At 41.4% G+C, this 21,752-nt stretch overlaps 1 protein-coding gene and 1 pseudogene across 1 annotated transcript in view; both read left to right on the forward strand.

Moving 5' to 3' along the window:
* The window catches only part of Atp10d (ATPase phospholipid transporting 10D (putative)), a 91,935-nt gene that overhangs the window by 34,597 nt on the left and 35,586 nt on the right, over positions 1-21,752 (forward strand). Inside the window, exons 4-11 of the mRNA XM_006979680.4 lie at positions 355-559; positions 2,638-2,723; positions 5,488-5,594; positions 5,865-5,996; positions 6,385-6,512; positions 6,623-6,875; positions 15,761-15,999; positions 19,966-20,154. Of these exons, the coding sequence (XP_006979742.1) occupies positions 355-559; positions 2,638-2,723; positions 5,488-5,594; positions 5,865-5,996; positions 6,385-6,512; positions 6,623-6,875; positions 15,761-15,999; positions 19,966-20,154 (1,339 nt within the window). The remainder of the gene's footprint in view (positions 1-354; positions 560-2,637; positions 2,724-5,487; positions 5,595-5,864; positions 5,997-6,384; positions 6,513-6,622; positions 6,876-15,760; positions 16,000-19,965; positions 20,155-21,752) is intronic.
* On the forward strand, positions 18,466-18,547 carry LOC143267702 (U4 spliceosomal RNA; annotated as a pseudogene).

Below are 21,752 nucleotides of genomic sequence, written 5' to 3' on the forward strand. Positions count from 1 at the left end.
ACAACATGTCTTGTCGCCGCTCCGGGTCCTTGATTCCTGATCACGTGCAAGAACTGTTCTACATATGAACCTAGTCATGTAATGTTAATTGTAGTTCTGTTCTAGACTTGTATTCCAACAGCAGAAGTGTTTAAAATCCCACAGTGGGAAGAAAGAGCCTTTTAGTGACTTAATAACTACATTTCCCAAATGAAGCTTCAGTGAAATTTTGACTTTACCAATTCTGTAGTGTCTCCGTTAGCATTACACAAAAAGTTGTAAATTCTATACTAAGATTTTAAGAAATAATTGTGTTTCCTCTTATTACTTTTCTTGTCTTTTTTTTTTTTTTTTAATACCCTGGTTCGATTTTAGGAAAGAAAAGAAGTACATTGACTGTTGCTGGAAACATGTCACTGTGGGGGACTTCATTCGCCTCTCTTGTAACGAGATCATCCCTGCAGACATGGTCTTGCTCTTCTCCACAGACCCTGATGGGATCTGTCACATTGAGACTTCCGGCCTTGACGGAGAGAGCAATTTAAAGCAGAGACAGGTGGTGCGTGGCTATGCAGAACAGGTAAAGAATGTCTTCTCTGCTGGGGTTGTGGGCATTCCTTCTTCCTCAGGAAAGGGCTGGGCTCATTTTCACAGGATAGATAAAGAGATTTTTAATTTAATTTTTACCACGAGCAAAATAGAATCACAGAAGGCTTAATCCATTTTCAGATATCAGGGGATGCATATTATGTTTTATAGATAATGGGATAAAAATGACTTTGAAGTTCACACTCCTTGGTCTGCAATCAGACTGTGTGGCGCTGCATTAGGGGAACCCAGCTGAGTTCATTTGCATAGAAATAATCACCTGCTAATTTCATTTTCTTACTCTTAGGGTTTTACATTTTCTGTGTTCACCATTGTTCCTAAAATGTCTGATTACCTATATTCCAAAGCTTAAAAAAATAACAAAAATAAAAACACTTTTGTGGTTTCTCATGCCACTGACTTCTAGGCTGTGCATCTTCTGAAATAAGGGAAGTTAGATTGATACAGGTTGGAATAAATAAATCTTTGCTCTGCCACTGATTTGTGCCTTTTATTCAGAAAGTAATGGTCTTGTGAAGTTATTCAAATACATTTTATGCTGAGCTTCCTCATATTGACGTGGACATGATGTCTCTTTCTTAGCATCATCATTTGACTCATGTGAAAACACGTTCATAGTTAAATATCACTTTCCTTTCTCCATGTCTGGAAGCACCTGAGGTAAAGGCTTTGAAATTGTAAGTGTCTTTTTTTTAAAACCTGAAGTACTAAGAAGTTGGAATTTCTTCATCGTACATGCATAAATAAAACTGTGTTTTGCCTCCAAGGACCTTACAATTTCTTCTCATATTGGACCCCTCTTCCCATCTATGGATCTTCAAGCAGATCCCTCTGTGGTTCAGCTGCCTCTGAGCTCTCCGTCTGTGTCATTTTATAAGCATCCCTGCTCCTATGATTCTGACAACATCTTGCACAGCTTAGGAGTCTATTACAGCACTCAGTGTGTGTTAGGCTGCTGCCGGTTGGCTAACAGGCACGCTTTGGTTCAGTTCCGCATGAGCACAGCTACTTCCTTTGTAATTCGCAGCTTCTTTTGAGAACTTGGGCAACTTCCTGGAACCTCTGTGTCTCCTCAGCTGTCCTTAGGCCGGATTGTAATGCACCAGCACCTTTGGACTGTGAAAAAGAAATGAGTCAATATAGTTAACATGCATCATGTAGATTCTAGTACATCAAAGACATTCATTAGGTATTATTAACAAATTGAATCATATTATCATGTAGTTCGTGTTTTGCATATTTGCTACAGTGACATAAAAATATACTCAAACAGCAATATCCAGTCTCTCTCTCTCTCTCTCTCTCTCTCTCTCAAGATATTCTGTAGCTCATGCCAGCCTGAACTTCACTACCTAAGAGCCCCAGCTGGCTTTAAACTCATAACAAACCCATGGCAAGCCTCCTGCCTTAGCCTCCCAAGTGCTGGAATTACAGGCGTGAGCCACCAGGCCCGAGCTGGTGACTCATTCTTAATGAAGCCACATCTTCATTTTTTAGCATCATCTTGCCAGCATCGCTACTGGTTTCATAACAGTGTCTGCTTGCTCCACTAGGGAATTGTGTGAGATATTTATGTCCTGCTTACTTGGGAGTTTTGTTCGTGAACTTTGGCTGAGATCCAAGGCTTATGTACTCCCAGGTATTTCCACGTGCTCTGAATCTAGCAAACCATCCGGTTCTAGGCACCACCAACAAAATATTTTCCACACCTTATTGACACTGTTTGCTCCAGGAGTGGGAGCTCTGATGCAGAGCCCTGTGTGCACTTCCACACGTAACTTGCATCACGTGATTAATCTGAAAAAGCTCTCCTGTTTCTATAGATGCCATATGAGCATTCTAAGGTCATTCTGATTCCTGTTATGGATCCCATAATTATGACTGTATTTTCTTCATCCTAGGAGATTTACAGCACACACTCGGAGACAAAAAAAAATATGCCTTAATTACTATATGTATTAAGAATTGACCAAGATGATACAATGTTTAAATACCGAGATTTAATCATGAATTCTTTCTCTTTTTTTGATGTTGGCAAAATATTTTTAGGATTCTGAAGTTGATCCTGAGAAGTTTTCCAGTAGGATAGAATGTGAAAGTCCCAACAATGACCTCAGCAGATTCCGAGGCTTTCTGTGAGTGATGTGTAACTTACCTTTGTGGGCATGAAAGAAGTTATACTTAGTTCAAAAATGGTTGTGTGTATTCATATCCAGTGTAGATCATTAGAAACTGCAAGTTTGGCCATCGATAATGTGGTATACCTAAGTAATTCAATAAATGCTCTTCTCCATGTATAGTGAAACAATCTAAACAATAAAACCCTCTAAAAATATTCCTATCACCTCTTCCAGTGGTGTAAGAATATCTTTGGGGACTGCATAGCTTATACTGGCCTTAATTTACTATGCAGGCCAGGCTTGCCTTGAATTTGTTATTCTTCTATCTCAGCTTTTTGAGATGACAGACATGTATCACCATGCCCACCTTCATGAGCTCCATATTAAACCCAGGAGATGTTAAAGTTTGGAAGGAAATAGTTCTGCAGACATAAATGATATCCTAGGATGGTCTGTTCCCTTTTCGGGAATTAGAGTAGCAGATGTGCAATTCTGGTTGGCAAGCGTTGCTGATTTGGAAGCTTGCCTTAAGAGTGTGGGAAGCCATAGCAGTATTCATACTCAACACTTACAGTGCCGTCCTTAACTCTTTGCAAAGACACCTGTAATTTGGGGTCTTTTCCAATCTCAAACTTGGCTTCCAGCACTTAGATTTTTTATTACTCTGAGCCAATTAATACTCATTAACTTTGTTTTTATAAGAAAAAAGTCAGACATAATTCTTAGAGAAAATTTCCCACGTAATCTCCTATTTTTAAAGATGAAAATTGTCTTGATCCCATTTCCTGGACATCTAAAGCATACCAAGACATTCAAGGAAAAACTGATGTCCTTCATAAATACATGAAGAAAATATGGAGTCTAGGGAAGAAAAACTGATTTTAGCTAAAGAACTTTAGAGATGATGTTTTTATGTTTTAAAACTCTTTCTGCAAGAATTCTGCAGCAAATGTTGCATCAGTGAGAACTTGTTGATGCCATTTGTCAATGTGAATGCTTAGATTTACCTTCCTCATCTATAAAACCAAAGAGCTGTAAACCCATCATTTTGGAGGCTGTGACAGGAGGATTGTCACAGGTTCGAAGCCAGTCTAGGTTTGATGTGAGCTTGAGTTAAAGAGTGAGCTCCTACTCAACCCAAGGAGTTGAGTTAGGTTAGGTTCACGGATGCCTCTTGAATTGACATCTCTGCACAGATTCCCAAATAGAACAAAGTCTGTAAAACTGGGCGTAAAATGGCCAACTGGTTTCCTCTCTGTGTACAAGATGAAACTTTTGTAGGGTTTTTACTTATTTTCTTTGCAGTTCCAGAGAGACGGGGCAGTAGGTTTATTGACAAATTTTACTTGGAAGAAACAACAGCAGCTTATAAACTAATGACCATTGCTTAGACAACCATCCGAATCTAATGATAAAATTAAGATGACATTTTCACAGTGTGTGAAAGGTGATTTCTGCTTGATTTTGTAAATATTGCACTGATTTTTGCCCTGTACTCTTATGGCTGTCACAGTTTAGTCAAGTAATTACTTCAATAACTTTGAAACTGGTTATTACCCACATCTCCAAATGTGTGAAAGTGGAAATAAAAATGTGATGAGCACCCAGGTTCCACCCAGCCTCGGCCATTTCACAGTGGCGCTAACATGAGGCCATCTTTCCTGCCTCCTTTCCCGGCCCTGTGACACATCACTTCACCGAGAGTACATCACCATATACTTGGAGCAGAAAAGAACATTAATAAAAATACAAAGCCTATGATCACATTTGAGGAGAATCAAAACCATTCTTTCATCTCATTTAGTACCGGGAATTTGTTCAAATTTTTCCAGCTGATGAGAAAAAAAAATGTTTTCTGACAATTGTCTTATTCAAAACAGGACCAAAGTACGTCCTACACATGACATTTAGTTAATCAATTTCTAGTTTTCCTATCTGAAGAAATGAGGTCATGTACCCCACTTCCGGCTGAGTGGATTGCCTCCTTCCTGTGTTGAGGCCGTCTTTGCTGGGAGCAGTTACCATATTTGGGTTTGGCCAACTGTCTCCTTCTAGTCAATTTTACCTGTTTCCCTGGCCCTTTTATCTGTCAACTGTCCCTAGGCACTTTCAGAATCTGTTGAGCGAATCAGATTCTGTCTCTAAGATGTACACATCTATCCATGCAAAATATTGTTTATGACTCCAGAGGAGTCACAAAGCCTCAGAGCAACAGACTTCGGGTTGCAATTCTCTGATGAAGAATCTGGGGCTCTCACTTCCTTTCCCGTAACTCGGAGGCCTGTGATGTCCCCTGTCCCATTACCAGATTGGCACTGTCAGCCTTCGCCTTTGATTATACAGTTCTCCATCAGCCCTTCATCTAATGGCTTCAGCAGCCACCAATTGTCAGTGTCCAGCAGGATTCTTAATTTCAGCCAAATCAGAACTACTACTGTTCTAAATCGAGACTGTCTCCGTCACCAGCGATGAAGTCCTCAAATGCAGTGTGCCCTGGGAAAGCAGGCCCTTTAGAGTAATTTTGGGTTCTTGCAGTAATGGAATGTGACAGCTTAACAACCTTCGAGACGTAATGGGAATTTGCAGTGTGCTGCAGATTTCTATTACCCACCGCGGGTTAACCACGACACCAAAAGCAAATGGGCCAGAGACTTGAAGCCTATCCTCTGAGCCGTCAAACTTCCCACACAGGGTATAGAACCTTCCAGGATAAAGACTGTTCTCTTACCTCCTTCCCTTTGCTATTTAAACATTAATCTATATACTGCCTCTCTTACAGGGAACATTCCAACAAGGAGCGGGTGGGCCTCAGCAAAGAGAATTTATTGCTCAGAGGATGCACCATTAGGAACACAGAGGCTGTCGTAGGCATTGTGGTTTATGCAGGTTTGTTCTTTTCCGACCTATTCCTACCTTCCTTTGTGCTTCCTCTGTGTTAACATGTTTCCTTTCCTCAGAATGGAACCCACGGAAGGGGAACTGTGCCCCGATGAACTTAACCACGGATCCTGGTTTTCCTAACTAAACCGTCGATTAAACTGACCTTTGATTAACTCCACCTTTGATTAACTTGTCAGCCGGGGGATTTTTTAACCACGGTGTTTGCCCCCTGCTCTTGCTTTATGCATCCTCAGACCTACTATGCTTTCCGTGCAGGTCATGAAACCAAAGCGATGCTGAACAACAGCGGACCACGGTATAAGCGCAGCAAACTGGAGAGAAGAGCAAATACAGATGTCCTCTGGTGTGTCCTGCTTCTGGTCGTGATGTGTTTAACTGGTGCACTTGGTGGGTAGAGTTCAGTTATCTGTTATTATCTTGTCTGTATCATCCGATACATTTTTTTTTTCCAAAATAATATCTCTGTTTGGTTTGGGGAAGATTTTTATTTATTAATTTTCCTCACTTGTTTTCTTTTCTTAGCCTTTAGCTTGACAAACACTGATGTTAAGTGTATCCACTTACACTTTGCCACTATACTGAAGGGACCCGGGAAGAGATTAAGAGGGAGAGTCAAGGATGAGAGACTATGTAGCCCTTTGAGTTTGAGCTTGTTTTAAAGAACAAACAATTAATATTCAAAGCATATACTCTCGTCTGTTTTTCATGAGGGGTGTAGATCTCTATTTACATACTGTTTGTGTAACATCCTTTTGTGTCTGTGTACTTTTTAAAGGTCATGGAATATGGCTGAGCAGGTATGAAAACATGGTCTTCTTTAACATCCCTGAGCCGGATGGACGGGTGATATCACCTGTGTTGACAGGATTCTATGTGTTCTGGACCATGATCATCTTGTTGCAGGTAATTTCTGCCGGAGTCAACAGAGAACTTCTCTATCTTTGCACATTATTTAGCTGTCTTCACCTTTTTGCACTGACTTTAACCTTTTTAAATTGTTTGTACTTTATTAGGTCTTGATTCCCATTTCTCTCTATGTGTCCATTGAAATCGTGAAGCTTGGACAGATCTATTTTATTCAAAGTGATATAGATTTCTACAATGAGAAAATGGATTCTACCATTCAGTGCCGAGCCCTGAACATCACTGAGGATCTTGGGCAGATCCAGTACCTCTTTTCTGATAAGACAGGAACCCTCACTGAGAATAAGATGGTTTTTCGAAGGTGTAGTGTGGCAGGATTTGACTACTGCCATGAAGAAAACGGTGAGTGTGCGATTTCTACAAAAACTACCTGTTGCTTTGTTCCCAGCTACTTAAGTCCCTAATAATTCTTTCAAGAAAGTGCCAGGTCTAAGTACTGGGTAATTAACTCACCCCACTGAACTCTATGCTGCATTCTTGTTCCTTTGGAACAATGGTTCTCGACCTGTGGGTCATGACCCCTTTGAAAGTTGAATGATTCTTGCACAGAGGGTATCAGTAGCAAAATTACAGTTATGAAGGAGCAACGAAAATAATTTTATGGTTGGGGGTCACCACAACATGAGGAGCTGTATTAAAGGGTCACAGCACTAAGGAGGTTGAGAACCACCGCTATAGAAGTTAGATGTTTATTATGTATACAGTGTTCTGCCTGCATGTGTGCCTGCAGGCCAGAAGAGGGCACCAGATCTTGTTATAGATGGTTGTGAGCCACCACGTGGTTGCTGGGAATTGAACTCTGGACCATCTGGAAGAGCAGCCTTAACTACCCTTAACTACCGAGCCATCTCGATCCCGGTCCTCGGGGAAGACCTTGATCTGGAGGAGGTGGGAATGGGGGGTGGGGTGGGGGGAGGGGGAGGGGGGGCGAGAGTGGGAGAACAGGGGAATCTGTGGCTATTATGTTGAACTGAATGATGTTGTAAAATAAATTTACTAAAAAAAAAAAAATTTAAAAAAAAAAGGAAAAAAAGAAAAAAAAGAAAATGCCCTCAACTGGATCAGGCCCTCCGGATAAATAAGACAGTTGATTAGCTTGATCTGCCTGGGAGGCATCCAGACAGTGGGACTGGATCCTGTCCTCAGTGCATGAACTGGCTGTTTGGAACCTGGGGCTTATACAGGGACACTTGGCTCAGCCTGGGAGGAGGGGACTGGACCTGCCTGGACTGAATCTACCAGGTTGAACTCAATCCTCGGGGGAGTCTTTGCCCTGGAGGAGATGGGAATTGGGGGGTGGGCTGGGGGGAAGGGTGGGGTGGGATGGGGTGGGAGGGGAGAGAACAAGGGAATCCGTAGCTGATATGTAAAATTAAATTTAATAAATAAATTTTAAAAAGAAAAAAAAAAGTTAGATGTTGAGTGACATACTACACTTTGACAAACACTGGATGCTCAAGTGATACGAAGTGGTGCAGTAATATGGATGCTCAGCTGTGTTTTGGTTAACACTCTATCTTCCTCAATGCAGATGTGTATACACACACACACACACACACACACAGACAGAGGCGAGGGGAATTAATGGATTTGGGAAAAGGGTCGATTCTCCCTACACTACAGTTTGAGACATGATATTTTCGCTGAAATGAAAGCTATTAACAGTACCTAGGTTTCTATGGCCAACATTTAAGGATTTTTCTAACAAAAGAATTGCCTAGGAGATAATTCTGTAAAGAATACTGCTGTGTGGAAATAGCCCCCTCACACATACAAATGATTTAAACACATTTGACAATACAGTTATGTGTTTCCAAACCTGCCAACTTGGCAGTGTGGCCCATGTCCTGGCATGATCAGTGGTACCAGCAGCACCTGGGCTGTATTAGGAATTATGGAGCTGCGATTAAAATCTCATTTTACCACAATTCTCACATGATTAGCATGCATACCAAAATTAAAAAGCCACATCTGAAAAAAAGGAAAGGAAAAAAAAGGCCACTCCTTCTTCAAGAGAGAGACTACTGAAAAATGTCATTTCAGAAATAAACTTTTCACATTGGGATAGTTAATTGGAGAACAGTCACAAAGATGTTATATAGGGTTCAGTGTGTCATCACAGCATTTCCCCTGTTAACATGAGTCACGGCATGCCTTTGGTAAGTGATGAACTGGTATCAATACATCATCATTACCTGAAACTCATGTTCTGAAAGCACCCTTCATTTTCACTTTCGTCTCTTGTGGTCCCAGGATGATACCTGGAATACCAATAACAGCCATCATTTAGGTTTCTGTACACTTGACAGTTTCTAGAGACTTTCTGTCTTTTGGATGAACTTACCAGTTTTGACAGGCACTGTTCTGGGATTTGGTCAACTGTCCCTTAATTTGGGATTGTCTGGCAAGAGGCTTTATGATGCACAGTTTGTAAATTTGTTGATCTATGGAGGCATCAAAAAACACTTGTCCAAAAATAAGAAGTTTGAATTAAAAAAAATGATTCTTAAGCCTGAACCCCATTTCTATCACCTGCAAAGTATGTGTGCTTCAGCAAGATACAATTTTTCTAAGCCTCGGGGAGAGAAAAAGGCCATTATAGTATTCACTTCATTGAGATACTTTGTGCAAAGATGCACAGAGCATGGCAAGATAAAGTCCTGACGTATTAGCTGCTGTTATTGTTATTTTTAATTGTTGTTTTGAAAGTAAGAAGCAGCTCTGCCTTTTAAGTAGCTCATGGTCCAGTGGCAGAGATAGATGTGTAATTATAAAATTATCATATTAATTGTAACATTAATGTTGATATTTTTGGGTCTAGGGGATGACCCAGTTGTTAAAATGTCTGCAATGTGTGCATGAAGACCTGATTTCAAATCTGCCACATTTTTCAAGAAAAAAAAAAGTGATGTATGCACCTGTAACTTCACTGCTGGAGGGGGACAAAGATGGGCTCCCTGCACCCTTGGAGCTAATTGGCCACCAGGCTGTCCAAACCAATCAGCTTCAGGTTCAGTGAGATACACTGTTTCAGAAATTAAAGTGGCTTCCTCTGGCTTCCACTAATGAATACACATATGCATACATGCATATTCCAACACACACTTGTATGAATATGTACATATATAACAGACAGAGAGAGAGAGAAATACTTTTTCCAAATTTAGTTTGACATTTAGGCAGCCACATAGTTCTGGAGATGAGTTTTGCACCAATGTAACTTGGCATATTAAAGGCAGGACATCAGACATTCCTGGAACGTATGAAATGTATGGAGAATTAGTTCAGAGCAGAGGTTTGGGTATCAGTTGTATGTGGATGATGTGGTTGGAGGAAGCTTGGCTGAGTGTGCTGTTTACAAGTAGGTGAAAGATGGGATGCCAGGGATGGTTGAGAAATCAGTTTGTTGTGAATGGTTTGAAGGAACATGTACAGATGATGTGTGGAAGGAAGCACTTTGAATGTGCTGTGTTTGGCCTTATGTGGGCCCTCTGGAGAGCACATTATAAATTACGATAAGCTAATTTTTCCATAGTCTCAGACCTACTTCTTTCAGATATCAAACCAACGCAAGTAGTAGGCTGTAAACAGATTTTGGAATATTTGAGAAGGAAATGGCAAAAGAAGACATCAGAGATGAAGTAAGGAAAAGAAATGAGATAATTTGTTTAATGCAGGACCTACCTTTAGACATAGAGAATAATGACAGACTATGTTTCCTGTGTGAGTCAGAAAACGAGTTCCTGGCCCATTCTGAGACCTTCAGAGAACCAAAGCAGAAGCTACTCTATGAGAAAGATTTATCATTCTTATTATCTTTATCATAATTTGGGTATATTTTGCTTATTGATATGATACAAAGCTTGTCTTTTCACAGCCATCTTTGATATAATTTTCTCTGAGCTGGGAAGTTTAGTTCCAGTGGCTCTGTTTTCTGAATCACACTGTAATATTCTTGACCTATATGTTTCTAGAATTTTCCATGAAATGAGTAAAGGTTGAGTCATTCATCTGTTACATTCCATTATCGAAGTTCTGCTTATTAAGCAAGTTTGTCCTACAGTAATGTATGAAGCGTATGGAGTAATAGCTACAGTCATAGCTGAGCTACTTGATGATATACTAATTACACAACCATGTGATCCTTATTCCCCCAATGATGGCTCAGAGGAATTAATGAACTCATTAATGTGGGTTTTGAGGCATTTTAGTTGTTTTTAAAATGTCATCTCATTACCAATAAATATCTTGAAATAGTCAGTTTTATTAATCTCACCATTATTTCCTATAATATATTGATGTCTAACCACTGAGTGCCAGTAGCCATTGCCAAAAGTTCCACAGAGAATCTCTTCACCCACAAAAAAAAAAAAAAAAAAAAAAAAAATTACAAAAAACAAAACCAAAAAAACCCAACTCAACTTCTTATAACTGTTTAGAATTAAGGAACCATGATGTGGGGACTTGAGTATTGGCTTTAGAGGCAAGAAGACTAAATTTAAATCCCAACTCTACCTCTAGTCAGCTGTTTAGCCATAATTGGAATATTTAATCCCTCTGTTTACTTTCCTCAGCTGCAGAAGGAACAACAATAGTTCCTTTCAGATAGAAGTATTTTGAAGATGAAAATGAATGTGCATATGACTTTTGATGAAAAAAATACTTTAATAACTGTAAATTCTTACCCATAACTTTCCCTTAACACTATAGCTGATACTTCATTTATGTACCTATTCATCCATTGTTCATTTACCAAATACTTGTTTAAGATAAAAAATACACAGGCTCACAGAAATTTGACAGGGGAGATTGACGTGTGTTAAAATTGGCCACACTCATTCATATGGCTATATTTAGAAACTCTATAGCATTAGGTCACAAAATCTTGGCTATAGCATCCAATAAATCTGGTCTTAAGACCAATATAGTCTGTTTTTGTGAAATGACAAATTAATAAAGTCTATTTCTTTACTTATAAAATGGAGGTTGAGCTGGGCAGAGGTGGCGCATGCCTTTAATCCCATCACTCAGGGGACAGAGGCAGGCGGATCTCTGTGAGTTCAAGGCCAGCCTGGTCTACAGAGCTAGTTCCAGGACAGCTAGCACTACATAGAAAAATCCTATCTTGAAAAACAAATAAAATAATAAGATAAAATGAGGGTGTTAATAGTCATAATGATTCAGTGAAGCAAAGGTGTGGTGCACAATATCATTCAGCCCATGAAAACTGTAAATGTCCAGTGAATGGTTTGGATGTGATCTGATGTACTCATCTACATTAGAGAGCTTCAGAAAGAGTGAATGTTTATTGAAAGCCACTTAAGTCATGCTTATAATCTTAGCACTTTGGAAGGAGAGGTAGGATGATCATGAGTTCAAGGCCATCCTTGGCTGCATGATGAATATCCTGGGCTTGATGAGACTCTATCTCAACAAACAACAGAAAGGGAGGAAAAAAAAAAAGAAAAACAAGCTACCATATTTATTCTTAGACATTCCGTTCCCTTAAAAATATGGCAAAATTATTACAATAAGTAGAACGTGAAAACACTTTATAAAACAATTTGCCCCAATCTATATCTTATTCAGTAGCTGGACTTAGGCTGAGTAGGCACAATCACCAACACAACAAGCGTGTTCTCACTGTCTGTTCCTCCGACACAGTTTTAATAATAAGTGAGAACAACAATGTAGCTCTCACAGAGCTTCTACGGGAGAACGTCATCAAGAATGCATAAATAGATAAGTCGTGATCAGGACCTGGTTGAGAATCAGAATAAAATGGCGTGGCATATAAGGATTGGATGGCTGCTTTGGACTGTATGCCTAGGCATGACCTTTTAAAGTGTGACATTAGAGTCTAACATTTGAATGACAGAATCTTGGTGTTCAAGGGCATAGGATTCCAGGTCCAATGGAACAGCTCCTCTACAGGCCCTCATGCTGTAGAGAGCTCACATTTTCAAAGTGAGTAAATAAGGCCTGTGAGTCTGAGTTAGATTAAGGAGGTAAAGCAGTGGTTCTCAATCTTCCTAATGCTGTGACCCTTTAATATAGCTTCTTCTGTTGCGGTGACCCCCCTAACCATAAAATTATTTGCATTGCTACTTCATAACTAATTTTGTTACTGTAATGAATCGTCATGTAAATACCTGTGTTTTCTGATGGGCCTTTGAGGGGTTGTGACTCACAGGTTGAGAACTGGTGTAGAAGAAAGAGAGAGGTAAAGGTCATATTGGGTATTTAGGGTAGGATGAAGAATGCAGTTTATTCTGAGGGGATCCTGAGGCCATTGGGAAGTTTTTGTTTTGTTTTTTACTGGAAGTGATCTCATCTGCTACCATTTGAGAAATGGATTTCAGAGGGACCAAGAGACTAGTTTTGAGGTGTTGCACTGATTCATTGGAAAGATGATGGCAGCTTGACTAAGGCAATAGAAGTAGGGAGAAGTCTGGACACTCGGGATAGAGTTGATGTGTGATGGGCATGTGCTGGCGAGCCCCTGGATATGAGGAAGAAGTCATTTCTTTGTGATTCGGTGTATTTGCTGTAAATGTGAGAATAAGATGCTAGCCAGCAGCAGTAATAGCTTGGATTGTGTAAGGCCCAATGCATAATGAACAAATGTGCTGTCAGGAATGGGTTGCTCAAGGTTTTGGTTACCATATAGACAAGACAGTGTTGCACAAAGGTGAGGAGGAAGAGGGAAGAAAAGGTTGAGGAGGAAGAGGAAATAGCTCAGCTGTTACCGGGTGGAATTTAAGATTACAGTTATCTAACTGCTCATTTATTCCTCCAGCATTTCTATGAGCTACTGCATTGGACTCTCGGGACATATTAACAGCACATGAGTTTCTCTGACCATTTTAAGGTGTATGTTTTATGGGGTGAGATGAAAAGAAAAACAAAAATGTGGAGTAGGCAGTAATGGCAAGATTAGAGGCAAGAGTAAATAATGGGGCCCTGCCTGAGAAACCTTCACTGTTAAGGAGGATGGACTCGGAAGTCAAGGCATGAACCATCCCACTATCCATCTTCCAGAAGAGCCTTATGGCAGCCAACTGCAAGTGTCATGTGGAGAGGAGAATACATGAGTGTGGATTCCAGTGAGAGGCTAGAGTTGAAGATACAGGTTGTTTTAGTTAGGGATACTATTGCTGTGATAAAACATCATGACCAAAGGAACTCGGGGAGGAAAGGGCTCATTCAGCTTGTGGTTCCACATCACAGTTCATTATCAAAGGAAGTCATGACAGAAATTCAAGCAGAGCAGGGACCCGGAGGCAGGAGCTGATGCAGAAGCCATGGAGGAGCTCTGATTACTGGCTTGCTCAGCTTGCTTTCTTATAGAACCCAGGACCACTAGCCCAGGGAGGGCACCACCCATAATGGGCTGGGCCCTTCCCTACCAATTACTAATTAAGAAAATGCTCTCAAGGCTCGCCTACAGACCAATCTTATAGAAGTATTCTCTCAATTGGGGCTCACTTCTCTCTGGTGGCTCCAGCTTGTGTCAAGTTGACATAGAACTAACCAGTCCACAGGTTTGTAGGCTATGCATGTAGACATTCTGTTTCAAAGATCAGACCATATGAGAATACCAAGAAGAAGTGTGTAGATGGAGAAGAGCAGGCAGTCCTGCAGTTTGCCAATAACTGAGGGATGAGAAGAAAGGTAACTAGAGACTGGATATAACACACTGTCTTAGGGATTCTATTGCTGTGATGAGACACCATGACCACAGCAACCCTTACAAAGGAAAACATTTAATTGGGGTGGCTTACAGTTCAGAGGTTCAGTCCATTATCATCATGGTGGTGCATGGCAGCATGCAGGCAGACATGGTGCTAGAGAAGGAGCTGAGAGCCCTACCTCTTGCAGGCAACAGGAAGTGGTCTGTGACACTGAGTGAAACTTAAGGAAAAAATACCTCAGTGCTCTCCCCACAGTGACACACTTCATCTAGCAAGACCATACCCACACCAACAAAGCCACACCTCCCAGTAGTGCCACTCCACATATGAGCTTATGTATGGGGGCCGATTATGTTCATACTACCATTTATAGTGTTAGAATACTTGACTAGATGCTTGAGTCTCTAAGTTCAACACCAAACACAACAAAAAGACAATAAACTGTACCTGGGGGATGGGGGACAGCATAGTCTCTAAAACCCTCGGCTTGCAAGCGTGAGGACCTGAGTTTAATGCCCAGAACCCACATTACAAAGACTAACCATGGTGGTGTCCGCTTGTAATCCCACCACTGAAGAGGTGGAGACAGGCAGATCCTGGAGCTTGCTGGCCAGGCATTCTACCTTCCATGGTGAGTCCTAAGCCAATGAGGGTCCCTGTCTCAAAACACAAAGGAAAAATACAAAACAAAAACAATGAATCTTGAGAAACAATGCCCAAGGTTCTCTGTCCTTCACATACATGTACACACATATATACCCCTACACACCCACATGTGAGTGAAACACACACACACTCAAATAAAATAAAATAAAATAAAAAACCATGTATGAAAGACAGCTGGGAAAACTAAACAGCTAATGCCACCAGTGTGAAGAGAAAACAGGTAAGGATGATGCTAGAAGCCCAAAGAGTTAGTTCTAGAAGGAGTTGACTATTATTAAGGGTTCAAATGAGATAAGAGCACACATACACATGTATATATGTATACATACATGATCATTGGGCTTGCCAAGATGGAGCTTCTAGGTGACATGTGTAAATATATACACACATGTGATCACTGGGCTTGGCAAGATGGAGCTTCTAGGTGATCTTGAGAAGAGATCAATGAAGAGTTAGGACAGAAAGTCCTGAGATTGGTTGAGGAGAGATTGGTGTGCGTGAAAGACAAATGTGAAAAGAAAGTCCTTGAGGCCCCAGAGGGCAGGATCCAGATCACAAGTGAAGGGCTTGGCGCTGGAAACAGGGAAGACTGAGTTCTGCATCACAGTAGGAGAGCAGACAAAGAGTGTGGGTAGAGCTGCACACAAGATGCTAGACCTAGAGATGGAAGAGGAAGGAACTTCCTAATCCATTGTGTCTTCATTTTCCAGTAAAGAAGGGAGTATATTTATTGACTATGGATTCTCATGGGGAGAATTTGGAGGACAGGACAGGAAAGAGATGGTGTAAATAGCCCAGGAACCACCTTCTGTACTCAACTGGCAACTCCTTCTCAGAGGGTGACTCTGTGTGAATTCTCTCCTACAGCCAAGAGACTCGAGTCCTATCAGGAGGCCGTCTTTGAAGAGGACGAATGCACAGACACCCTCAGTGGCTCCCTCAGCAACATGGCAAAACCCAGAGCCCATGGCTGCAGGACAGTTCCCAGGGGGCCTTTGGGGAGCAAATCCTCGACTCACCTCTCCGGGAGCACTCCTGCCCTAGGAAGTGGAGAAGGATCCGGGGAGGTGCCTCACTCCAGACAGGCTGCCTTCAGTAGCCCCATTGTAAGTGTCAAGACATCATCACATCCTGAACAGAAGAGCCCCTGCCTGGTTCTGATAGCCCAGACAACACTGCTTTTCTTTGTCTAGGAAAGTGACATCATGACAGCTCAGTATGATGGTGACACATAATAAGTTTTAAAAAAATAATACAAATTGGAGATTTGTTACATAATTCAGTGTTGAAAAGTCGGGTACCATTTCTGAAAAATGTAATATTTCTGGTCAGGGCTGGTCATATCAGAACCTGAAGAAGGCTACCTTGACTTAAGATTAATAGCTGACTCTATGAAGCACCAAGACTTAACCAGAATTATCTTGGAGACAGGTATGTGTGTCTAATTAGTAGGTCTTTTGGTGTCTTTTTATCACTGTGTAGTCGTCCTCTGCATTCTACCCAAAGCCACTGGACAGTTTGTTTGGCACATCCCATCCTCAGAACTGCTGGATGAAGGAGTCCGTGTAGAGGAAAAAGTCACCCGTGTGTGGCCTTTGTATGTTTCCTTCGGGTGTATGGTGTTTGGGAGACAGAGGAGTCCAAGAGAAGGCTTGTGTGTCCCCAAAACCCACAGTCACGTGTGTGTAAGAGTGACAAGTCCCTGGAACTAAACTATCAGACTCATTTGATAGAAATGACATCAAGCTTAGGAGAGGAGCTCTAGAGAGGAGTCGGGACAGCTTTCCAGCTGCCTGCTCAGCTCTGCCACCCGCCAGAGCATCGTTTTCCATTGTTAAACCCCGGGTGTTTGGAGGTTTGCAGAAACGATGAAGTCGCTTCCTGTTACTGTCGATTCTAAAACAGGTAACGTTTAAACTATGCTGAAGCCATACAAAACCTTCAGCAAACAGGGAGGAGAGCAAAGAGCAAAGTCTAGCCAGATTTTGCATGTTTAACATGGATCTAAATAGGGGAGAAAAAAATAACCAAAGAAAGAAAAGCCCGAAATAGAATTCCTTCAGCCAAGTAGGAAGTGTGAGTCCTGATACTGAACGTAAACCTGGAAATGATGGGATGTTATCACACAGGGTGAACAGCAAAGCTGTGACTCCCGCTATGAAACCACCAAGGCTTTGCTGACAGTGTAGAAAAGAATGGTTCTCAATCTATGGGTTGTGACCCCAAACATCCTTTTCACAATGGTCATAGATTAGATATCCTGCATATCAGATATTTATGTTACAATTCATACCTAGCAAAATGATAGTTATGAAGCAGCAGCAAAGTAATTTTATGGTTGGGAGTCACTACAACATAAGGAACCGTGTAAAGGGTCCCAGCATTAGGAAGGTTGAGAAGCACTGGGGTAGGAGCTGTCTGTGTCCTTCTGCGTATTCTGTGATCTAATTATGAGTGGAAATGTTCTCTGAATATTAACCAGATGCCGGACTAAGGCCGCATGGGAGCCGTGTGCATTGATTTTCCATGGGTAATGACTCTAGCTCATTTGTTTCTCTACCCTTCCTGTATAGAATAGAATAGAAGGCCAGGAAGAGTTTGATAGTAGTATACAATAAACTTGGGTTGCTTATCATGCACCATGTACTGGGTTAGAGATTTCAAGATCGGCAGACTGTGGTCCTTGCCTTAAAGAGACTTCCAAACCCTGGAGAGTTAGAGCTATTTCAACTAAAACAGGCATGGTTTCCTGCAAGATGGGAACAGTTGTCCAGCACAGCAAGAGAACTATGTTAACCTTGTAGAACAAGGCCCCAGTGACGATGGTTCTGGTCTTGGGGAAATAATTATGGATATAGATAGTCATTTAGATTTAAAAAACTGCAAGTAACAATTCTGCACCCTTTCCTTGACTCAAGAACTGGCTTAGTCATGAGGGATTAAGTTATTTTGTCAAAACCATCAGAGCACTCTTGTTTCCTGAGCTTCATTTGGCTGTCTCCTTACATCTTCCTGTGGGCTCTTCCTTTATTTGTATTCTTTTCTGGTGATTTCAGTGTCTTCTGTGGTCCCAAGTAGCTATAGAGACCCAGCTTCATTTTGACAGTTCTGATCTGCAGAGTTTCGCTGACGGGAGCATCTCTTTCATGACTGCATGAATACGCACGCAGTTCCTTTACTGGCTTTAGAATTGCTTTCCCCGTCTCCATCACAAGACCAGGATCTCAGCTTTGTAGTCGTCTACTTGCTGAATTTAGATGGAATTTTAAGACTACTTTGTGACAACTGATAGCATGCGAATTTTAAACATGTCATGACCCTGGTAATCTGAAAGATGAGTATTCGCCACTTGAAAGGAAGGAAAGAAGAAAGGCAGGCAGGCAAAGGAATGGGTGCGAAGTAAGCTTCCTTCCCTGGGCCAGCCGTCAGCAGAGTGGAAGTGAGACATGAGCCTAGGGCGTGTGATGACCAGCATTACTCTTCTCTCATTAAACCTGTGATCACTCTCACCAAATGCAGAGACTCTGGCCATGCTATCTCAGTTTTCTCCTTGCTTTTGAAATAAAATTCCTGGCTCTGCGCAGTGGCAGTATCGTAGCCAATGAGGTTTATCCGAAGTGTGATTATTGCTAATTAGATAAAATTCCTGACAAGAGCAACATAGAGTTTGAGAGGATACAGGCCGTCCTGGCGCGGGAAGCCTGAGGCAGTGGGGTCATATTGTACCCACAGTCAGGAAGCAGAGCCACAAAAGCTGATGCCCAGCTAGCCTTCTCCGCCGCCTTTGTTCTGTGGAGGACCACGTGGAAAGGGGCCACCCACCCACATTTCTAATTGGTCTTCCCTCTTTAAGGAAACCTCCCTGGAAAAACCCTCACAGACACACCTGGGAATTTTTTTTTTTTTTTAGCTAATTCTAAATCCAGTCAAGCTGACAATGAAAGTGAACCATGACATGACCATGTGAGGACATGACCATGTGAGGACAGTGCCACAGTTCTTGTAGCACCCTCTTCTGCCAGTCACCTCTCTGGCTTCCCTGTAGTCAGTGTGCTGTGCTTGGCAGCATCCAAGACTCCCTGCAACACAGTGCCGCTTCCGGGGACCGCGATTCCAAACAGTACTCTCTTCAGCAGACTAAACGATGCCATGTGAAAATCAGACTTCTACTACGACACATTTGTGAAAACTAGTACTCTCCAATGAGTCTGAGATGCACTGTGCTAGATGAAATGGGGCTCCTGCACCCCACTCTAGTGACAGAACTTCTTAAAGTAAATCCTTACCAGGACTTCTTAAGAGGAGGTCACTGTTGCTGTAAATAAATACCTAGGCTATGAAATGTCAATTAGTCTCTTAGCCTGCTTATAATGTTTTTTACAGAAAGTTGTTTTTATGATATTAATGAATTGAGCAAAAAAATGTTTTGTTTAATACTCTGATATGAATTAAATCTCACTTTTGAAATAATTGGTGTCCATCAGTTGTTGAATAAAATACAGCTATGGTAGAATTCTAAGTACAATAAAATATGTGCCTAGCATTATGTATTTCAAAGTGAGAAATAGCCTTTCAACCAGATTTCGGGAGAAGGTGATGTTTCTATCGTCTGTTTAACTGAAAGGCCAAAATATTCATCATTAATAATATATAATCTGGATTTTCCTTTTATTTATATGTGCTTCATTTTATTGTTTTATTTCCCAAGACATCATATGCACTAGTCTTTTAAACATTATGTTTACTGGACTGGTGAGATGACTCAGTGGATTAAGGCACTTGCTGCCAAGCCTGAGAGCTCAGATTTGACCTCCGGAACCCATATGGTGGAAGGAGAAAACCAGCTTCCTTAAATTGTTCTTTGATCTCCATATGTGTTATAGTACATGCATGAGTATGCACATACACACACACACACACACACACACACACACACACACACACACACACACACACAAATAAATAAATGTAGAAAAAAATTAAAATCCAGTTTACCATCTCATGCTTCATTAGATACCCACTGTAGAAGCTCCTTATGTCAATAACAACACTTGGTCATATTGTCTCTTCAGGAAACGGACGTGGTACCAGATACCAGACTTTTGGACAAATTTAGCCAGATTACCCCTCAGCTCTTCACCCCACTGGATGGTACCACGCAGAGTCCACCCCTGGAGATTTTGTACATCCTGGACTTCTTCATCGCACTGGCAATCTGCAATACCGTGGTGGTTTCTGCCCCTAACCAGCCTCGGCAAAAGGTAAACTCTAATGCACACAAGGGTTTTCTCAGCAGCGGACGATGTGGAGTTTACATGGATCTGTAGTGGTTTTGGTTTGTGATGATAATAAATAACAGCAGCAGCAAAAACAGCAGGTGTAAACCATTTGATCAGGACTTGTTCTTGGTCCTGCACTTACCGTGTTCTAAGAGATTTGCTGGTGCTGATGTGTTAGCCCTCTCAAAGAGCTAGGCACTCTGGTTCTGTTCTTTCTCATCTTAAAGATGCCTTGGAAGGATTTCGCTAGGGTTGTGAAACCAGTGTGGGGGTGGGGCTGAGAGTGGGGGTTGAACAGCGGAACTCTGAGCTTACTCTGTTTTTTGTTAAGGAGGGATAGCTCACAAGAACTTCTGCTTTGCCTTCACTGCCTTACTAAATTGAAGCTGTCTGTGACACTTCTGAGACCTCCAACATCATCTGCACGACCTCCAACAAAATCGGAAGCATTAGTTTAATGGGTGTGACTGTGATAAACTTCCTTCATGTACTAGCTAGGTTTATTTTAACTCAGTCTACCCACTATCCAGTAGGAGTATGGTGTGCCAGGAACCAGCAGTTCCTCTGTATGGTTGCAGCTCAGAGCTCATGGAAAACTCATTTCCAGTTAAGAAGGAAAACATGGTAGAGCTTGGTGATCTAGTGTGGTGTGCTAGCCTCCTGGTGTATCTTGCCTTTCCCACATATCCACTTAAAATTCAATTTACAGCAAAACCCAATTAAATTTTAATTTTCCGACTGATCATTTTCTTTTGGCAACTTCAGAGGTGGGAACTTGAACATAAAAGTAATTCACTTCCAATTAAGCTGCACCTGATCAGAGACTGTATTTTACAAGGTGCTGCCTGGGAAGGTGCTCTGGAAAAAGCGATTATGTAATTAGAGAATAAATGATGGGATTAATAAAAGTTGTACTACACAATGTTTTGCACTTGTTTTCCAAGTTGGTAACTTTCAGTGTTTTCTTTCTACAAAGTATGGTTGATGTATTCCTAAAGGCTGTAACGCTTTACTGTTTGGAACAAAATCTTTTGGAGGCATAAAGAGCCCTGCTTCTCCCAGATTCTTAGGGCATTGAGAGAAAGGAAACATACTGTGAGAAACAGAGACTTCACCATGCAGATGCATGCTTTTACCTCTGAGTCACTGGTGACGTCACAGATTGACCAGCAAGAGCCCTTCAGATGGTTATAAAGTTAGTTTCTGAAGAAACTATCTAAATTCTTCATGTGCTTCTGAATGAATAAATTCTCGAATCCATTGGGTGGTCTTTTATGATAGGCATGAAACTATAAGGCCAATCACTGATATTAAAAGCATAAAAGGAGGCCGGGCGTTGGTGGCGCACGCCTTTAATCCCAGCACTCGGGAGGCAGAGCCAGGCGGATCTCTGTGAGTTCGAGGCCAGCCTAGACTACCAAGTGAGCTCCAGGAAAGGCGCAAAGCTGCACAGAGAAACCCTGTCTCGAAAAACCAAAAAAAAAAAAAAAAAAAAAAAAAAGCATAAAAGGAGATAAGGAGCAAATAAGAACAAATTGTGTACTAGTAGAGTTAAAGTCACGTGACGATGTGGATAAGTT

The sequence above is a fragment of the Peromyscus maniculatus genome, chromosome 10 (assembly GCF_049852395.1).
Source record: "Peromyscus maniculatus bairdii isolate BWxNUB_F1_BW_parent chromosome 10, HU_Pman_BW_mat_3.1, whole genome shotgun sequence".
NCBI classification, from domain to species: Eukaryota; Metazoa; Chordata; class Mammalia; order Rodentia; family Cricetidae; genus Peromyscus; species Peromyscus maniculatus.